At 37.6% G+C, this 18,838-nt stretch overlaps 2 protein-coding genes across 2 annotated transcripts; both read right to left on the minus strand.

Moving 5' to 3' along the window:
* Positions 1-1,907: 1,907 nt before the first annotated feature.
* Positions 1,908-4,824, minus strand: LOC117320543 (apolipoprotein L1-like). The gene is made up of 2 exons (XM_033875140.1): positions 4,176-4,824; positions 1,908-4,025 (listed from the first exon to the last, which is right to left on the minus strand). Exons 1-2 carry the CDS (start codon positions 4,822-4,824, stop codon positions 4,006-4,008), a joined length of 669 nt encoding a protein of 222 aa, XP_033731031.1. The 3' UTR covers positions 1,908-4,005.
* Positions 4,825-8,774: 3,950 nt separating this feature from the next.
* On the minus strand, positions 8,775-9,800 carry LOC117320667. The gene has a single exon (XM_033875212.1). It carries the CDS (start codon positions 9,798-9,800, stop codon positions 8,775-8,777), a length of 1,026 nt encoding a protein of 341 aa, XP_033731103.1.
* Positions 9,801-18,838: the final 9,038 nt, after the last annotated feature.

Below are 18,838 nucleotides of genomic sequence, written 5' to 3' on the forward strand. Positions count from 1 at the left end.
CCTAGTAAAGTATGTGCTATTTTGATACTGGTCGGCAAACAAGATGGCCGGCAGGCGGCCATTTTGAAATAAGATAGTTTAAATTTGTTATCGAAGTTCTTCATAGCTCGTTATAGGTCCCCATCTCTGCATATTTAACTCTGAGACAAATGAAAAAAAAAACAAAAAAAAGAAAGAGAGAGAGAAAAAAAAATATTAAGGTGGACGACAGGCGACAATCTTGAATTTTCACCACTATTTGTCAGAAAATTCTTCATGATTTTTGTTTTGTTTTTTGTTTTTGTCGAATTTCATATGTAGGTTCCAGTAGAGTCCTTGATTGAGATTGATCGGGGGAAAATACCAATTTTTAACAATAACAGTTTTATTCTTTCTCAGAAATTCCTTCATACACCATATGTAGGTTCCTCTTGATTTCAATAAATTGGACAACAGGAAGATGAGAAATGTAGAGAGAGCTCAGTCTGCTATACAATTGTAGATCAATTAAAGAGGATTCAATGTTAGACGCCAATGAATGTCGACTCGGTTTAGTGGTATCAGGCACGCGATTTTTTATTCGTTGATTTTATACTTTGTTCCTATCTTATATATATACTTATATCAAGGGCCTCATTGTCAAACGCAATGTGCATTAAGTGTTGTTGATCTGAAGGTTAAGATGTGAATTTCCTGTCGGTATTTTACTGTGTATATGAATACAACACAGAAACACAAATGACGAAGAAGGACAATTCATTAGACGTGCCCTAACCGGGCCCCGATTCACGTTCACTATGGAACCAACCGCCAAGCCAGAAATATCCGTGGCTGGTGCCATTGCGCCAAGGAATATTCAATAACATACTTTAGGTAACTTTGAAATATGCAAAAACTATTATTCTTATTTAAAAGGCTAACATTCACGTTAATCATCTATCAATATTATAGTTCAAGTTATGTAGGAATTATCTTAATCATATTTTTTTACCCTTGCACTATTTCCCCGTCAAAATGACCGCCATCTAAAAAGAAAATGCCTTTTTATAATAAGTATATCCCGTCAATGGCATAATTAGTTTCCAAAACTAAGTGTAATAAGTATCCCTTCACAGGAATTATAAAAAGCCCTACCTTAGTTTAACACGTATACCAACCAAAAAATCATAGCGATCCCACCTTATACCTGCCCTAAGTATTACAGTGACCTACTAAAGTATCATAAGTATCCCGCCCTAAGTATTACAGTGTCCTACCAAATTATAATAAGTACCCCGCCCTAAGTATCACAGTGTCCTACCAAAGTATTAAAAGTATCTCGTCCTAAGTATCCCGATGTCCTTCTAAAGTATTATAAGTATCCCGCCCTAAGTATTACAGTGTCCTACCAAAGTATTATAAATTATAACAAAGTATAATAAGTATCGCGCCCTAAGTATCGCAGTGTCCTTCTAAAGTATTATAAGTATCCCGCCTAAAGTATTACAGTGTCCCTACTAAAGTATCATAAATATAACGCCCTAAAAGTTACAGTTTCCTTAACAAAGTGTTATAAGTATCCCGCCTTAAGTATTACAGTGTTCCTACCAAAGTATTATAAGTATCCGGCTCTAAGTATTACAGTTTCTTACCAAAGTATTATACGTATCCCGCCCTAAGAATTACAGTGTTCCTACCAAAGTATTATAAGTATCCGGCCCTAAGTATCCCAGTGTCCTACCAAAATGTTCCACCCCAAAGTATTGCAATACTTTCATGAACACAGTTAACAAATTGGGTTATCAATTTTTCTTCATCAGCTAGGAACACTTGTACAGTATTTGGTTACCATTAAAAGCTGACAGATATCGCTGGTTAGAAATTGAGACGTTATATGTATATCGCTTACTTCTGGAATGGACAATGGATTAAAAAGTAAAGTTCATCAGTTAAAGTGACATTTTTATTTCACCATGTAAAACAAATGCATCAAACCCCTACAGAGGTCATCATGTCTATTTACATGAGTGACAAATGACTGTAAAATTGCTAAATACATTTAGGTTTATATATTTGTAGGCTTAGTAACAAACAAAAAACAAACAAAACAAAAACCAAAAAAACTATTGCCGTATTCAGCTATTTAAGATATCAGCAGCAATTTTGATCTAAATGTTCACTCTATTTTAATGCAAAAAATGTAGCTTATAAAAAGCTATGCTAGAATATCGTCTTCAGGTTATATTCAATTTTAAACTTTAAAATGTTTTAGATAAAATGTTAAAACCTGTATTTTATCATATTGCAGAAATTAACAAGTGGCCCATGGGCCTTAACGGTCACCTGAATTTTGAAACATTTAAGTTGATTTAAGTTACTTTTTTTGGCCCCACCCATCAGCACAGGGGGTCAATCAGAGCAAACATATGCATACCATCAAGCTGTCATCCAATGTTGATAATGTTAACAAAGTTAGAATGAATTCCAATACAAATCAAACAAATGATATTCAAAAATGTGATTTCTCTTTATGAGCTATAGACTTCGTCTCAGGTGACCTAAAACACGAGAAAAAAGTATATCAAACTTCAAGCTTATTTTTCTCTAAATTCATTAAAGGGAAAAATTGAAAGGTAAATAATTCATTTTTAATTTCATTTGAAATGTTTTGGACAAATGTTTTTGATAACAAATAATTAGGTTATAGGTTACAAAATAAAAAAAGGAAATTGTAAAATAAATCTTAAGTAGACATGGAAAACATTTTATTATGAGACTGGTTGCATTTTCGGTGTGTTATCGTTTATAAAACTGTTATCAAATGTGTCTCAATCATTGCTAGAACAAAAGTGTTTATCAAGTGGGAGAGTCAAATATGGTCCCTCTCTATGAAAGGTTTAATCAAATTCTACAGTAATAAAAGTATGAAACATGTAGCATATACAAACAGAAGTTACGAAATAAATGTACAATTATTATTTAACTATTTCCAGCTTTGATTATTAAACAGACGTGATATCTGATACATTTTCATTTTGTTTTGTAAGCATGCGCCTTTAAACAGCCAACAATGTCCTTGAGTGCATCATAAAAATTTGCATCTTTAAACTTGTCCAGTGTGAATGAACATGCGTCGGATCCGTCCGACGCGCATAATAGCAAAAGTATCATGATATTATAGATCACACAATGACATCATCCTCGATACACTGGAGGTAAGTTCACTTCCACTCTTTGCATCCTAAGGCAAAACCGAAGGCACACAACACGCAATTTAATTGTTGTCAAGAACAATACAAGAACGACAACCGAGTTTTTATTATGATTTTGTTTTCAAATTTATCCTTAATCTAGTCAAGTTGGCAACCTCGAGTTACGTTTCAATATATAATTATGTCAAAGAGCAAACAAAAAAAAGAACTTAATCGATGAAGTATTGAGGATGACAATAGCGTACAATGAAGCAAGTCGAGGCGCAATGTTATTTACAGCACCGAATTCATTAAAGCGCCACAGGTTCACCGGGAAGGAATGGGATATTTTGGGATTATAAGACTTTCAGGAATAGCCGTGCAGTTCTCACTTTCTATTGTTTCTCAAATCCTTTCGTGATGGTTTGGAACCGCTTGAATGTTCAAATTTTTATTATGATTTCTATTTTATCCTTAATCTAGTCAAGTTACCGATTTGGCAACTTCGAGTTTCGTTTAAAATACATGATAAAGTCTTTTTGTTTCACCCACAAGATGGCGGCGACCGATCCTGAAATTTTGCCATGACATATTCAAAAAAGATAACCACTGGGATATCGAGGTTCGCAATAGAGTATTATGAAGCAGTTGTAAGTCGAAATACAAAGTTCTACACAGCATCGAATTCTTTTACGGCCGCTTGTACAACGGGAAAGAACGGGATATTTTGGGATTATAAAATTTTCAGGAAAAACCCTGGAGTTCTCACTTTCTCTTGTTTCTCAAATCCTATCGTGATGGTTTGGAACCGCTTGAATGTTGTTTCATCACACGAGGGTCCATCAGTGACAATTGTCTAAGATTTCTCGAATGATCCTGGAACATGAATGAAATTATATGTATTTTATTCTGATCGTAACTGCTTAAATAATACAAAGATAATTTGGTATGCTTTAGTAATAGGAAACAGAAACAACAGAAACGTGTATTTAGGTCACACATTAATCTATCTATATCAGTACTTACCTTTCATTTCCTCCATCTCTTGTTCAAGTTTACGAGCAATCCTTCGTACCTCCGCAGCCGACTCGTTTATGGATCCTTCGTGCACTTTGATTGATGTTTGTACCAAATCTAGAATGTCTAACGGCAAAAAGGCAACAGTAACAAAGACAGCCATTTTTGAAACTCCTTTTGCCGCAACACGTGATGCAGAACGTAGTTCCTTGGCGTCGGACGCAAGCTTTACAGCTGTTTTACCTGTATTGGAAACATTAAGATTGGGATCATTCAGTTTCTCGCTTTCTTCAGAGGAAATTTCAAGTTCCTTGTTTAGTTTTTCACTTTCTTCGCGGTCATCGTTGAGAGCTTTTTGAACTTGTTCGGTCAAATCTTTTTCGTGAAAGTGCTTTCCTATTAGTGTTCCAAGGTTTACTGCGCCACCTGCCAATCCAACACTGCCAAATGCTGCTATTCCTAACGTCGACAAACCGCCAGTGAACGGGGCTGCCGCTAAACAAGCAAGTGTACCCAAACCGCCTACAATCGCTCCCGATGTACCAGCCAGCTTTGAAATATTGACTTTTTCTTGCATGTTATCCAGTTCAACGGCAAGTTTTCTCAGCAACTGAATTGTGTTTTGTCTCTTTCCAAGCCAGGTTTTGATGGAAGACATCTTCGCCTGTCTTGTCCTCGTGGTTGTTTTCCAATTTGTAAAAGAACAACTAAAGGGACTATATGTTTTCTGTGATTAATACTGTTTGAGTACTCGAGGAATTATTACATCCTGCGCAAGTTATAAGTGGCTGACGTCAGTGATCAAATCAAACCCGGAAATACATTAACAACACTGGTCGCGAACATGTTTTAAAGGATAATTTGTTGGAGATCCTTTTAAATCATGCATCATTTGCTAGTTATTGCGATTAATAGTAAACCCGGTCGTATATTTTTGTGAGTGACCTTATCTAGACCATACCACAGGCCCCTTAGATCTTTTGGATGGATTGTATCAGGTTGCTAAAATGACAACCAGTTATGAGCGAAAAGTTTGTAGACAATTTTATTGTACCGGCAATAGGTCCTTTGAAGCACGTACTTATACCAGAACTCGATAATACACGCAGATTTGTTCAGTCACATTGTACTTCTATTTGTTATAGGCGGGCTAGTAAATATAGAAATCATAGAAATGATATGAACGAGGATACACGGTAAGGCAGGTAAATTGTTTGGACAACAAAAAGAACAAATTACCACTGTGAAAGCATTGGTTTAAAAGGCTGGTCGTTACACTTTTTTCCCAGTTAGTTTCGGCAACACTTTGTTCGTATCCTGGTAATAGAGTGAGTAGAGAGTATATATGCCCTCTCGTCCCGGTTTAGAGCTTACCGGACTGTATCAGACTTCCACATACAAGAGCTCAATCCACTTGCAAATTTTGTGCTACCTTAATGAACATACAATATAGTATAAACGAAAATGACTTCTCGGAAATATAACTAAATAGTTGCTGCACTGGTCGTTTGCCTGATTAAGACGGCAGTATAAGTCATCAAAACGTCACGTTAAAAGTATACACTATTGTTGGTACCCAAGTGATATGTCTTCGCATAGCTGCGACTCAAACCCGTGGAGGTGATGACACCAAAAGTGTTTTGAAGTATACATGAACAATTTCCAGTAGAAAATGGCTACGGAAAATCTGACCATCAGAAACGTCGTTGGGACCGAGTAAACATCTATATAAACGTATTGTGTAAAATGGTGTTTTGTTATTCAAACTTTCTGCTAAAGAAAAACTAAAAGTATATTTGGAATCTGACCTTAGGAAAATAAGAAATAAATACATGAAATTCTGTGTTATTTGTACACTTAATAAATATTTATTTTCATTTTCCTTTGGTGACATGCCTTTCCATTGTAGATATTGATGTTTATCATTGTGTTATTTGACTTATTGTCGTAAGTAAGTACTCATACAATTAACTCTCCAATAATTCAGTCACATGCAGCTAACTAGTAAATTTGTTCTTATTGAACGTCTTAAGGTGATGCTTATGATTTCTTCTTTACATAGTACACAAACAACAATAGATGACATCACATCTGTGTTTTAATTATTTATATAGGTAAAAACTTTTTATGTTCAGGTATAGAATGGGTTTCTCACCAATATATACTAATTCATGTAACTAACTTTGGCATAAACCCATTCAAAATTTACCTGTTCATAAAATTAGTTACTTACATAAATATGTATTGGTTAGAAAGTAACTAATTTTTATTGACAGGTAGATATTGGAAATGTTTCTAATCAATACATATTCATAATATTCATATAATAACTATTTTTTATAGGTAGGTAGTTATTGAATGGATTCGTGGCAAAATTATCCAGTGGTGTATAAATCAGTACTTAATAACGTGTATTGTAAATTATCAAACTTACACGCATATGATGTATGGTGTTTCTTTACAAAAAATATATATATAATAAAACTATGCAAATTGTTATGAAAAAAGCTCATTAACTTTTTCATCTTGAATTTTGCGCGAGGAATGTTATCTTTGTTGACTATCGGTAAATAATTACCATGATGGTTCATGGATTTGGGCATTTCAGCTGCAAAGTCCAATAGCTAGCTTTTGTGGCTGTGCGGTTGAGTGTCGTGTCTGTGTACCTAAGTTAAGCAACGTCGAGCGTTGTCAGCTCTTGGATGGGTGACCGCTCCGTTGTTCCCCCTGTGCACGTTACACGATAATGATCAATTACTTACAATTATGACAGTTAAAATAAAACAATGTTAAGTATCTTTTTCTTTCATTTATTCAACTTGAGAGCCATTTCTCTGAAAATATGAAATATTTTATTCACATTAACATTGTAGGTCGTAGTTTTTTTTTTTTTTTTTTTTTAAATAAACGAATTGTGATACACAGAGCGTCGTACTTAGAAATAGGTACCTGATACTTTTTCCAAGAAAAGACGGGCTATTTTAGATATATGGATTGAATAGATTTTAAAAATTTTCATTGCGGCTATGAATACCAGTAGCTAGTTACATATCCCGTGGCGCGCATTTTCCGGTCTTTTTTTGTTTAATTTTGTATAATGTTTATTTATTATTTAATTCTTGAATTATGGTATAATTAATTAAAGTGCATATGCTCTCTCAATATTTTTAACACTTATCTCGTACCAACGTTATCGATCCAAGGGAAGCTACTCTTCCTGTCTTACTGTCGATGGCGTATTAATATGATCGGATTAATCAGGTGATTTGCAAGAGAGACAATGTCTTCATACGGTTTTCATAGTGTATTCATGGTCATATGTTTGTTGTTTTCACTTGGTATGTTCATATCAGCAAACCAGCTTGCGAGTGGGACACACTCATCGTATGGAGTTCCTTCCAAATATGTGATTTTCAAGGTTTATGGAATCAGCAGGACCATATGGCCATGATGAATCGATGAGTATTATGATTTGAAATACTATGAGATTGAAATGACTGTCGTAACCTTTATTAACCTTTGCATAATACGTCTTTGAAAGATGCTTATATTTGTTTATATGCAATATATGTGTCCAACCAGCCGTGAAACCTGAATACAAGCGCGTTTACCTGTACTCACCTGTGTTCTAAATATAGATTCGACACCTGTACCGTGTACGTGTAAAGCGACACACTCTCATTGAGCGCCTGTTGGTTATTTGTTTATGTGTACGGTTCACCAATATTCTGTCATACATGTATGGAAGGACCTTCCCGGACAGTAATAAAAGAGAGCGGTCATTAACTCTTTCTTCAACCCCTTCTCCAATATTGAGATCTGCTAAAAAAGGCAGACTACAAAGTGATTCCATTCCCGATATATCAACATTCACACCTATGGCTGATGTAAGTTCTACCGAGTCCAACGTACCATCTCACAACGCCCTGACTGCCCCACCCTCGGGGGTCCCTCAACAGCTCTATTCCCAGATCCTTTCCCAAGGCAATCCTCAGATGGTTCCAATGTTTCAGAACTTTAATCCCCTGCAGCCTACTCCAGGGTATGGCCACACTAGTACTGGTATATCAGATCATGATGTGCATCGCATAGCTAGTGCTGTTAGAAATCTTCTATTGGACGATATAAATACTATTGTAGATAAACATATTAACCCCATTGTGAATGTAAGATTTCAACAGACTTTATTTACTATAACAAGTGAACAACAATTAAACGAGTCTACACTTAACATAGAAAGGGTCACACAGATCCCTGTTGTAGCCGTCCCCGCTCACCAAGACCCGGAGAGGCCACCAAACGCTCCAATTCGACGTAGTTTATGACAGGGGGTATTACCGCACGTCCTGCTGGTTCATAGCTTGGGTCGAAGAGAGCTAATCGCATCTCCCGCCACAGGAAAGCTCACACAAGGGGAAGTAACTCTTCCGAGATTCCCAACATTCCTCCCCGTTTTATAAGATTGGATATAATGCCAATTGAAATTGATACCGAGAGATTAGCAACTGATATTTGACATGACATAAAACTACAGAAAAGTAGATTAAAGTTATCTTCAAATATAAACTTATGAATTATACAGTTTGTTTTCGAAACGAATAAAGCATATTACTGAACATAGTCATTCAAGTAGGCTGGTTTTTTCACTTGTCGTCCACGCCTAGTCACAACTTCGGCGTCCATACACTCTCCGTCGGTACTGCACTGTTCGCGGTCACAATCCGAAGAATTGTCAATTGGATCTTGGTCATGAAGAACTTCGGTAGAAGTATCTGGACTACTTGCGCCATCCTTCTCAAAACTGTTTGTTGACTTGTCCTTGACAGAAAGTGTGTGCTTAGCCCGAGCTAGCCATAATGGAGCAGTTCCATCGGTACACAGCTTTAGCTTGTCGTGATGTATCCTCTTCGTTTGACCTCTGTTGTCTTGGAGGATATAGACTGGAGGTTCACTTCCAACCACCAAATAAGGTCCCTTCCAAGGAGGACGTAGTTTCCGGCTTTGTCCAACAACTGTTGCCTCATCAAGTTTGTACACTGTATCTCCAGGGTTGTACATTTGTTCGCGCAATTTCAAATCATAGTCCTTCTTCTGGCGAACTTGAGTGCTTTCGAGATGGTGTCTTGCAAATTGGTGAGCCTCAGCTATGACCCTGTTTAAGTTCTGCACCCACTCCGCTGGTTCAAAATCCTCCAAGTTAGCTTGGCTGACTCCCATCATTATGTCTGCTGGCAACATGACTTCCCTTCCCAGCATTAAACGATTCGGTGTATAACCGGTGGATTTGTTTTCTGTGGCATGTAGTGCCATGACTAGAGAAGGCAGATCTTTATCCCAGTGTCTGATCTTTCCCTCTATGTAACACCGTATTATCTGTGCAATCACCCGGTTGTAGCGTTCAATCTGTCCATTCGATGACGGGTGATAGGGTGTCGTTCGTGTCTTTGTTATTTGAAGTATTTCACAGAATTCCCTGAACAGATTCCCATCAAAGTTCCTGCCTTGGTCGGTATGAATAGCCAAAGGACAGCCAAATGTTACAACAAAGCGACTGAAGAATTCTCGGGCGATCAGGTCTGCTGACTGGTTCGGCAATGCTACACACTCTATCCATTTCGAGAATTGATCTATCATAACTAACACATATGAATTGCCCAATTCACTCGGAGTAAATGGTCCTAGAATGTCCAAGTGTATTCTCTCCATTGGATAACCGCCATTTTATACCACATGTAGGACTGTCGAAGCCGCTTCAAAGATTTCTCGTATCCAAGATGTGCTGAAAGTTTTGAATCATGGCAATGGAAGCGTACCTCTTTTCGCATTGCTTTTGGTACTACAAGGCGCATCCGTTCGGTTTCTCCGTCCATCCAAACGTACATCAATACACCATTCAATAATTTGAGTTGATGCTTCGAGAGCCATAAATGCTTAGTAGCAGGACTTGTCAGGTATAGTTCATGTTCTTCCGGCGAAATATTTTCTAACCACTGTATTATACAACCTAAATCCGGATCCTCCAGTTGCATTCTCCTCATATCATCCTCTGATTTGGTTTCTACCCAATTTACATCAGGACCCAATTGCTGTACTGAAGCAGCAACATCTTCCATTTCGGATTTTAAACCTTGAGCCAATGGGATCACATTGTCCACTTCTTCTTCGAATCTTGACCATTGAGTATGTGCCCGTTTGCAGTAGCTACATCCATGACACGGAAGCGTTTCCAGATTTACACCTGGCCGGTAATGATTACACGGGTCGAAAGTATCAGGAATACGAGATAGCCCGTCTGCATTCAAATGTTCTTTCCCTTTTCTATGTTCAATCTGCATATCGTACTGAGCTAGTTCCTCTAGCCATCTAGCAAGTTGACCTTCGATATGTTTAAATCGAGTCAACCAAATCAGGCTGTTGTGATCAGTCCGAAGAATAAAGTGCCTTCCAAGAAGGTAATGCCTGAAATGTCGTGTGAACGTTACAACGGCCAACAACTCCTTCCGGGTTGTGCAGTACTTTCTTTGCTCTGGAGTGAGCACTTTTCCGCTGTATGAAATAACTCTTTCTTGGTCATTCTGGATTTGAGATAACTGAGCCCCAACCGCAACATCGGAAGCGTCGGTATCCAAAACAAAAGTCTCAGTATGGTTTGGGTATGAAAGACACGGGGTTGTTGTCAAGGCCCGCTTCAATTTGTCGAAAGCCTCTTGATGTGACTCATCCCACCGGAATTTACACTTAGAACCTGTAAGTTCATATAGGCATTTTGATATATGCGCGTAACCAGGAACATGTTCTCGGTGATAGTTAGCATATCCTAGGAACCTCTCCATTTCCTTTGTTGAGGTTGGTACTGGCCATGCTCGAATTTGATCCACTTTGTCCTCAGCTATGCTAATGCCTGACTGACTGATGTGCTTCCCAAGAAAGTCACATTCTGATTGAAACAACAGACACTTTTTAGGTTTGAATTTCAAATTGTGACATCGAAAACGCTGAAAGACTGCCTGCAAATTCCGGAAATGGTCATCAAAATCAATCCCCATAACATTGATATCATCTAGATACGCCAAAAGCTGTCTCCACAGCAACCCTCTAAGAACTAACTGAATTGCTCGCTGAAAAGTAGCCGGGGCGTTGCACAACCCAAACGCCATTTTGTTGTGCTCGAACAAACCATGTTTCGTCACAAAAGCTGTCTTCCTTTTGTCTGACTCAGCAATGGGGATTTGATAGTAGCCTGAAGCCATATCCAGCGTGCTGAAATATTTTGATCCAGCCAGGGTTTCGAGACAATCAGCAATGTTGGGTAGTGGAAAGGTATCCTTGACTGTTTTCTGATTTAAGCAACGATAATCGACACACCACCGCACAGATCCATCCTTCTTTCTGACCAGGACTGGAGCAGATGCCCATTCTGAAGCTGATGGCCTGATAATCCCAGCGTCCAGGAGATTATTTAAATGTTTTTCCTCCTCCCCTTCGAAACCGAATGGAGTTCTCCGCATTTTCTGTTTAACTGGGTTCTCATTTCCTGTATATATCCTGTGTTCCACTCCCTTCAGACATCCAATGTCAAGATCATGAGTTGAGAAAACATCACTGAACTCAATAAGCAGACGTTTGAGCTTTTCAGATTCTGTGTCACTTAGTCCAATGCTAGACCGTCCGAATAACTCATGTAGGTGGGAAGGAAGGTCGGTCGAGTTGAAATTAACCTGGTTAATCGACAATGAACCTACAGCGGTAGGCCCTGCTTCTTCATTGGCACTGACATGTTCTGCTACAGTAACTTGACCTATTCTTTGTCCGAATCTAATAATCACAGGTTCATCAGAGTCATTGATGTAGGTCACTGGCAAACTCTCACTATTGCCTCCTAAATATACACCTGCAGACATCAAAAATGTATTCCGCTTACTTGGCTCAACTACAAATAATCTACCAGTCATTGGTGATTGTAAAGACGCACTGGTTCTAGTTACAGAGTTCGCTGGGAGAACAATCCTTTGAGTAGACAAAACACAGCAAATCTCGACATCTTCATCTTCCCTGCCTCGTTTTAGTGTCCCGTAGACAACAGAATCGCCTATCTCTAGAGTGTTTTCTCGCAAGTCAACAATACATTCATGTTTTGAGAGAATGTCCATGCCCAGTAAAAGTTCGTCATTAATTGGGGCTGCATATATGTCAGAAATTATACTTGTACTCCCAAGGTGAATTGTTACGTCTCTAATTGTGTGTCCTATGATACGAGATTCCTTGCCTGCTCCAACGAGAACAACTTTCTCCGATAATGAATAATTATGATCCAGCTCCTTTAAGAGATTGATATTAATGACGGTCACTTGAGCTGCGGTGTCAACCACAGCAGATATACCTTTTCCGCATACCTTCGCTGGAATATAAAGGCTGACCACTTTCTTTTCCTTCACAAGTACCTCCTTAATGTCTGCAATCTGACCTTCATCTTTTTGGACCACTGTTCGGTCAGTTAACATAGCCCATTCCAGTTTGACTGTTCCCCATCACTGTACCTTTTTTCACAGTCAGCCTTGAAGTGTCCATATTCACCGCAAGAGTAACATCTCCGGTTTGCCTTAGAGTTAGGAGATTGACTTCTAGGAGATGCTGGTGGACTCTTTGACCGTGGTTCTTTTCCATTTCTAGGGGCTCCCAAATTGAAGGAACTCAACTTTCCAACAAGATCTTTCAGCACCGATGTAACCTCTGACAATTCTGATGTCGACTGTCTACTTTGCACTTGCTGCACTTTAGGGGGTCCAGCGTCATCATCAATATCACCTCCATCTGCACTGGCGAAGCTCACCTTTCGGGTTCCATAGGACGGGCGCGATCCAAATATCAACTTCCTGTTATGGACAGACTCTTTTACATACTGCAGTGCCTTATATATAGACTTCGGGTTTTTCGACATAGCAGTACTTGCAGCTTCCTTATCTTTGCAGGCCCTTAGGAATGCCTCCACTACTATATTTGATCAATGGTCTTTTCATCTGCTCCCGGAAGTCCATCCATAGCAAGAAAATGTACCCTTTGGGAAAGCTCAGCAAGGGTTTCATTCTCCTTTTGCCTCAGAAGTTGTAGCTGCCTTCGAGCTGAGGTCGGAGGTTCCTTCTTGCTAAATCGCTTTGATAGCTTTCTACATAGCTGATCGTAGCCATCATGCCTCAATTCCCTCGCGAATTCTAATGCCTTGTCCCTCAAACAGTCAATAAGCCGGTCTTTTGTTTCTTTTCTTCGCCAACCATACCTCTTTGCTTGCCGCTCATGCTGGTATGAAAATGATTCCCAGTCACCTTCACCTGTGTATGTCTGTGCCCTTGGAGGCGCCGGACTCCTCTTTCGTGATCGTCTTGATCTATGTCTCGATTGAGAGTATTCTGAACTACTGTCACTGTCGTCAGACTCTGATGCAGATGGTGAGGATTCATACCTTGTCCTATAATGATGGTAATTCCCATGTCTTCTCTTACCTTCGGATATAGACCTCTTATCTCTGCTCCTTGAACTATGTCCAATAGAACTCTCCTTTTCTATCTCTGGCTCATCAAATAAAGTTATTAAAGATGGCGTTGAGGTCTCAGCTGGCTTGTAGAGATCTGATGCTGGGGTGGAGGTAGACTTTGGTAAGTACACACTATCTGCTGTTACTGTACCCGATCCAAAGCTAGGGTAGAAACTGCTTTGTGATGAAGGACGTGATGGTGTCAAGTAAGATGCAGCATTGTTATCAGACGATACCTTTTTTGCTTCGAGCGGTGGGAAGCGTTCCAATAGCCGTTTTAAATCATTTGAAGCCTCTCTGATTTCTTTCTTGGATTCCCTAATCTCTGTTAAGCTCTCCTCAAGAAATTCATTGAAGGATTTTGTTTGTTATTTTGTCCCTCTCACCAGAAAACCAATCACCAAATTTTGAAAGTTCTTCTGAACTGGCCATAATACACAACTTGTTGCCAAAATATTGTCTTATTTAGAGGGTATAGGCGATACTTGTCACCAACCACAACCAAAAGTCAATATCACAAATTGGAAAGTTTGACTAAGCGGGGGGTTTAGGCGATTACATCACCTACCACACCCAAAGTCAGTCATCGAGCTTCCTTTTCTTTGATGATTGTGTAGTTATAGAATTTAACTGTACACTGTCTAAAACTTGTCGAAACCACTGTTGTTTAATATGCGACACAGCATGAGGACCATCATATAAAACATCAAAATGATATGATAACACGGTTTTTGGAATTCTACGTCGTCCCCTTCGTTTTTTTGTGAATCTTGATAACTGCATCCGCCCACCTTATAGTTTTACGACCAGATGATGAATTAAAACTATAAATTCCACCATTTACAAAAGAAACAGTGTTGTTATGTTCAGCCTGAAAATTGTTCAAAACTTCATCTGAGAAGACTTTAGTCGAATTTTTGATGTCCTGAAATTTGCGAAATGATGCAGGTGCAATAGTAGCAAACCCAACAGTTGAATTTGTTCGGACCGACTTGATATATTCTGCGAATTCCCTTAATTCCGATAATACTGCAGCGTGTCCTTTTTCGGACGGTTTGATTACACTACCGGAGTGACTCCTTTCCAAAGATATTAGGTCATTAATTCCAGCACAAATCCTGACTAGTAACTTCCTGTCATGTGGAATTATGGGTAGTTTTTTAACAAACAAACTTTTTAAGTCAGAAATAGTTGCTCCCCTCTGGATGAGATATATTACTTCCAAATATTTTGGCTGATGGTAATTATCAAAGTTATAAGCTCTAGAGTCAGCAATTAAGATAACAATAGTTTTAGATTCCATAAAAATAACACAAAGATGTCTAGAATAATAAGTATTTGTGCAGAATAATTGTCAAAAGTACACAAAAAAAATCCAGAAACAAAATTATCAGCAACAAATTGACGAATTCTTTCAATCAAATAAAGTCTCAAAACACGGTGCACGCATCCTTAATATCACCCTGTTGTTGACAAAGTTTCGTCTGCTTTGACCTAATTAACCTGGCGAAGTGCCTGGTATAAATAAACGTATATCTAGTCTACTCAGTACATGACTTATACAGCAACAATGTTAATCACAGCGTCAATGAAATAAAGATGATTCGAAATGATTTTAAATTTTGGTTTTCTCTCCGCGCTCCAAATTATCAGATTCCTCGTCGCCAATGTAAGATTTTAACAGACTTTATTTACTATAACAAGTGAACAACAATTAAACGAGTCTACACTTAACATAGAAAGGGTCACACAGATCCCTGTTGTAGCCGTCCCCGCTCACCAAGACCCGGAGAGGCCACCAAACGCTCCAATTCGACGTAGTTTATGACAGGGGGTATTACCGCACGTCCTGCTGGTTCATAGCTTGGGTCGAAGAGAGCTAATCGCATCTCCCGCCACAGGAAAGCTCACACAAGGGGAAGTAACTCTTCCGAGATTCCCAACATGAATCGTCTTACTACACTGGAGGCCGAAAATACTGAGTTACGACTTAAACTTGACGACCTTGAACAGTATGGTCGGAGATCTTTTGTAAGATTTTCCGGTCTCCCTGAAAATGAAAATGAAAACACAACCAACCTAGTCCTTGATGCTGTTACAGCATGTGGCATAGATCTGACCTCTGATGATATTGAACGTTCACACCGAGTTGGTAAACCTGGTAAAGGTAAACCGCGCCAAATAATCATGAGGCTGAAATCTGTTGATACTAAATTTAAACTTTTAAAATCCAGCCGCGAATTTCGGAACAACCCTACGTACCGCAACATATCTGTGAACGAAGATCTCACTAAATATCGCAACGAATTGGCGTTCTTCGCGAGGAAACTAGCGAAAAACAGACTTATTTTGCAAACATGGACAACCAACGGTAAAGTTATGGTCAAGGACAAATCGTCCAAAATATATCAAAGCAGAAGGCGATCTAGTTCCATTTGGTCATGTAATGGACGTACCCAATGACCTCCATCCATAATCATCCATGTCGTCATTTGTGTAATGACACCGGTGGTATGAATGACAACGGGGTATTTACGGACTGTTACCCCCTCATTTGTCACCGCCTTTTGTTTCTTTTACATTTTTCAGTTATTCCACTTATAAATACGTCCAATCCACAATGTGTGCTCTATTTGGTACATCAATGTATGATCTTTTTGATTTATAGCGTACGATTTGATTGATATAACACTGTATGATCCATTATATAACATCGAATAATGTCTTACTATTGTTTCAAAATGTATGACATGTCCCGATAAAAGAAATCTATTCCAAATTTTGATCTAACATTAAGCACTCTGTTCGATAGAACAGCTTTTTGATTGATTAATATGATGATATCAATGTTTCATTAGGTATGACTTCTTTTAATAACTATTTAAATTTATATTTCGCTCTAAGATAACATGATCTATTTCATGTTTTATCTGACCAATCAAAGTGAGAGATATTTTGATAAAAAATGTATGATATACTTGATCTCTTTGATCAAACAATGTATGTCTATTTATATTCACCAATGTATGATCAAGTTGATATTACATGTAATAGTTCATGTTGACGCCAACATTGGCTTATATATCTGATTCAAAACGTGTTAAACACTTGATTGAATAATGTATACAAACAATGTGAGATATGATATGATCTTAAAATGTATTGTATGTAATGTGCTTTATTTATCAAACAATGGATGAACTATTTTATTCAACTTTTTTTTGTAGTAGCTATCTTGGTTTAATAATGCTCAACTACTTACCAGTGATTCATAATGTTTTATTATTTTAATCCACCAATGTGTGATACATTTGATCTCTCAATGAATGTACGATTCACCTATATATATCCGGCTAACGATACTGACAATGATCTATTATTGAATGATCCATTTTGATCCTATATAGTATGATATATTTATTTATCATAACATAAGTTATGTTGGTCCAATTGATCAATAAGTATCTGATATAGTTGATTTAATTTTATTAGAAATATATTATCTTATCGAAATGTACGAGCTTTTTGAATATTTATCTGACCTACATGTAAGTATGTTTGAACCATCCGTTCTGACTATGTACAATTTTTCATGTGAAATGAACTGAAGCATACGGTTCAATAATGTATGTTACATGTGATTCATCAATGTGTAATACAACTTATCTATTGATGCTCTAATAACATATAGCATTTTGATCCATCAAAGATTGATCTGTAAATAGTAGTAAATTCAGTAATCTAAATATTTATCTGATCTAAAATCTAGTAGGACCTATTAAATCCATCAATGAACTAATCATCTTATCTAACACTTCTTTTCTATTTTTCCTCTCTCATTTTAGATTATTATTTTTTCTTCTTCGCGTTACCAAATGTTGAAAATGCTGAAATAACAATGTATGATCTACCTGACTGGACAAAACGATATGACCTCTCTTACATGTACCCTGATCAATTAATTCATGACATATTCCATCCTTTACTGATTGATGTGTGTTGGTTGTACATATGGTTTGCAATCATGGTTGATATTAATATTCTCGTAAAGTCATATCTCCGTGTTTAGTTCTTCCGTGTCTTCATTCCCTCTATGAACCCCATACTCGTCTTTGTTCAAATGTTCTTTTGGAGAAGTCATGGTCCCCTGAGCATATTTTTTGACTGATTTATCTTACTTGACATTTTCATCGTTTGCTTGGATATTAACCAATTTTAGTAAGGCTTCCGCAAATAAGTTAATACTAAATATGTTAACTATATATCACTATATATTTATGTGTGTGTGTATGTGTTTGCGTGCGTGCATGTGCTACACTTGTATTGAGAAATATTTTTGTACGAATCTAACTAATATAATAATTGTGCATCAATCTAATTTTCTTCAATGCTATAACATAGTATGGTCTGCTCTGATTCCATATCACTCTGATGTTCTTCTTTCAATCATTGTTTCTGTTTTATTTTCTGTTCTTTTTCTTTTCCCAGCTCTCTACTCTGTTGTTTACTATGCCATTGACTTTACCTCGTGCTGATGTACCAGTTCCTGCACATCGTCCTTATTTATTCATTGTTTGTTTTGGCATAACATAATGCCTATTAGTTTAGCGATATATCGTGCTCGAACTGGTGTCTTTAACAACTGTGTACAGTCTGCAAACTATGCGATTTTTGTGACCGTCCTTGACATACTATGTGTAAGGCTATTACTACTATTTATATACCTGTTATTATCTTATGTCAGTCCTTACACATCTTCACTTTATAAATGTTGCAATTATAAATCATCTTATCACATTTTCTATTTTTCAGTAGACGTTCTGAGTGTTATTTCTATATATTTTGTTCTGATTCACTGGCTCTTATCATTATCTGGTGACATTGAATCAAATCCTGGTCCTTCTTCCATTAGTTCATCAGATTCATCCTTGATTTCAAATATTAGTGATCTGTCTGTTTCTGACAGTAACTATTCATTTGTCCATCTTAATGTTCAAAGTCTCAAACAAAAGCTTGATGTACTGTATACTGAACTAAACAAATTTACTATATTATCCTTCACCGAGACTTGGTTAAATGAAAATGATATTTCCCCGGAACTTAGCATGCCTGGTTATTCTGTCCATTCTGTTATTGTAGGCCC

This window comes from Pecten maximus, chromosome 1, assembly GCF_902652985.1.
Source record: "Pecten maximus chromosome 1, xPecMax1.1, whole genome shotgun sequence".
NCBI classification, from domain to species: Eukaryota; Metazoa; Mollusca; class Bivalvia; order Pectinida; family Pectinidae; genus Pecten; species Pecten maximus.

Excerpts from the sequence above, each read along its gene's own strand:
- LOC117320543 (XM_033875140.1), bottom strand. The coding sequence starts at position 4,824 with ATGTCTTCCATCAAAACCTGGCTTGGAAAGAGACAAAACACAATTCAG. Across the intron at positions 4,026-4,175 it reads AGAGATGGAGGAAATGAAAG|GATCATTCGAGAAATCTTAG; the intron begins GTAAGTACTGAT and ends TTCATGTTCCAG.
- LOC117320667 (XM_033875212.1), bottom strand. The coding sequence starts at position 9,800 with ATGATAGATCAATTCTCGAAATGGATAGAGTGTGTAGCATTGCCGAAC.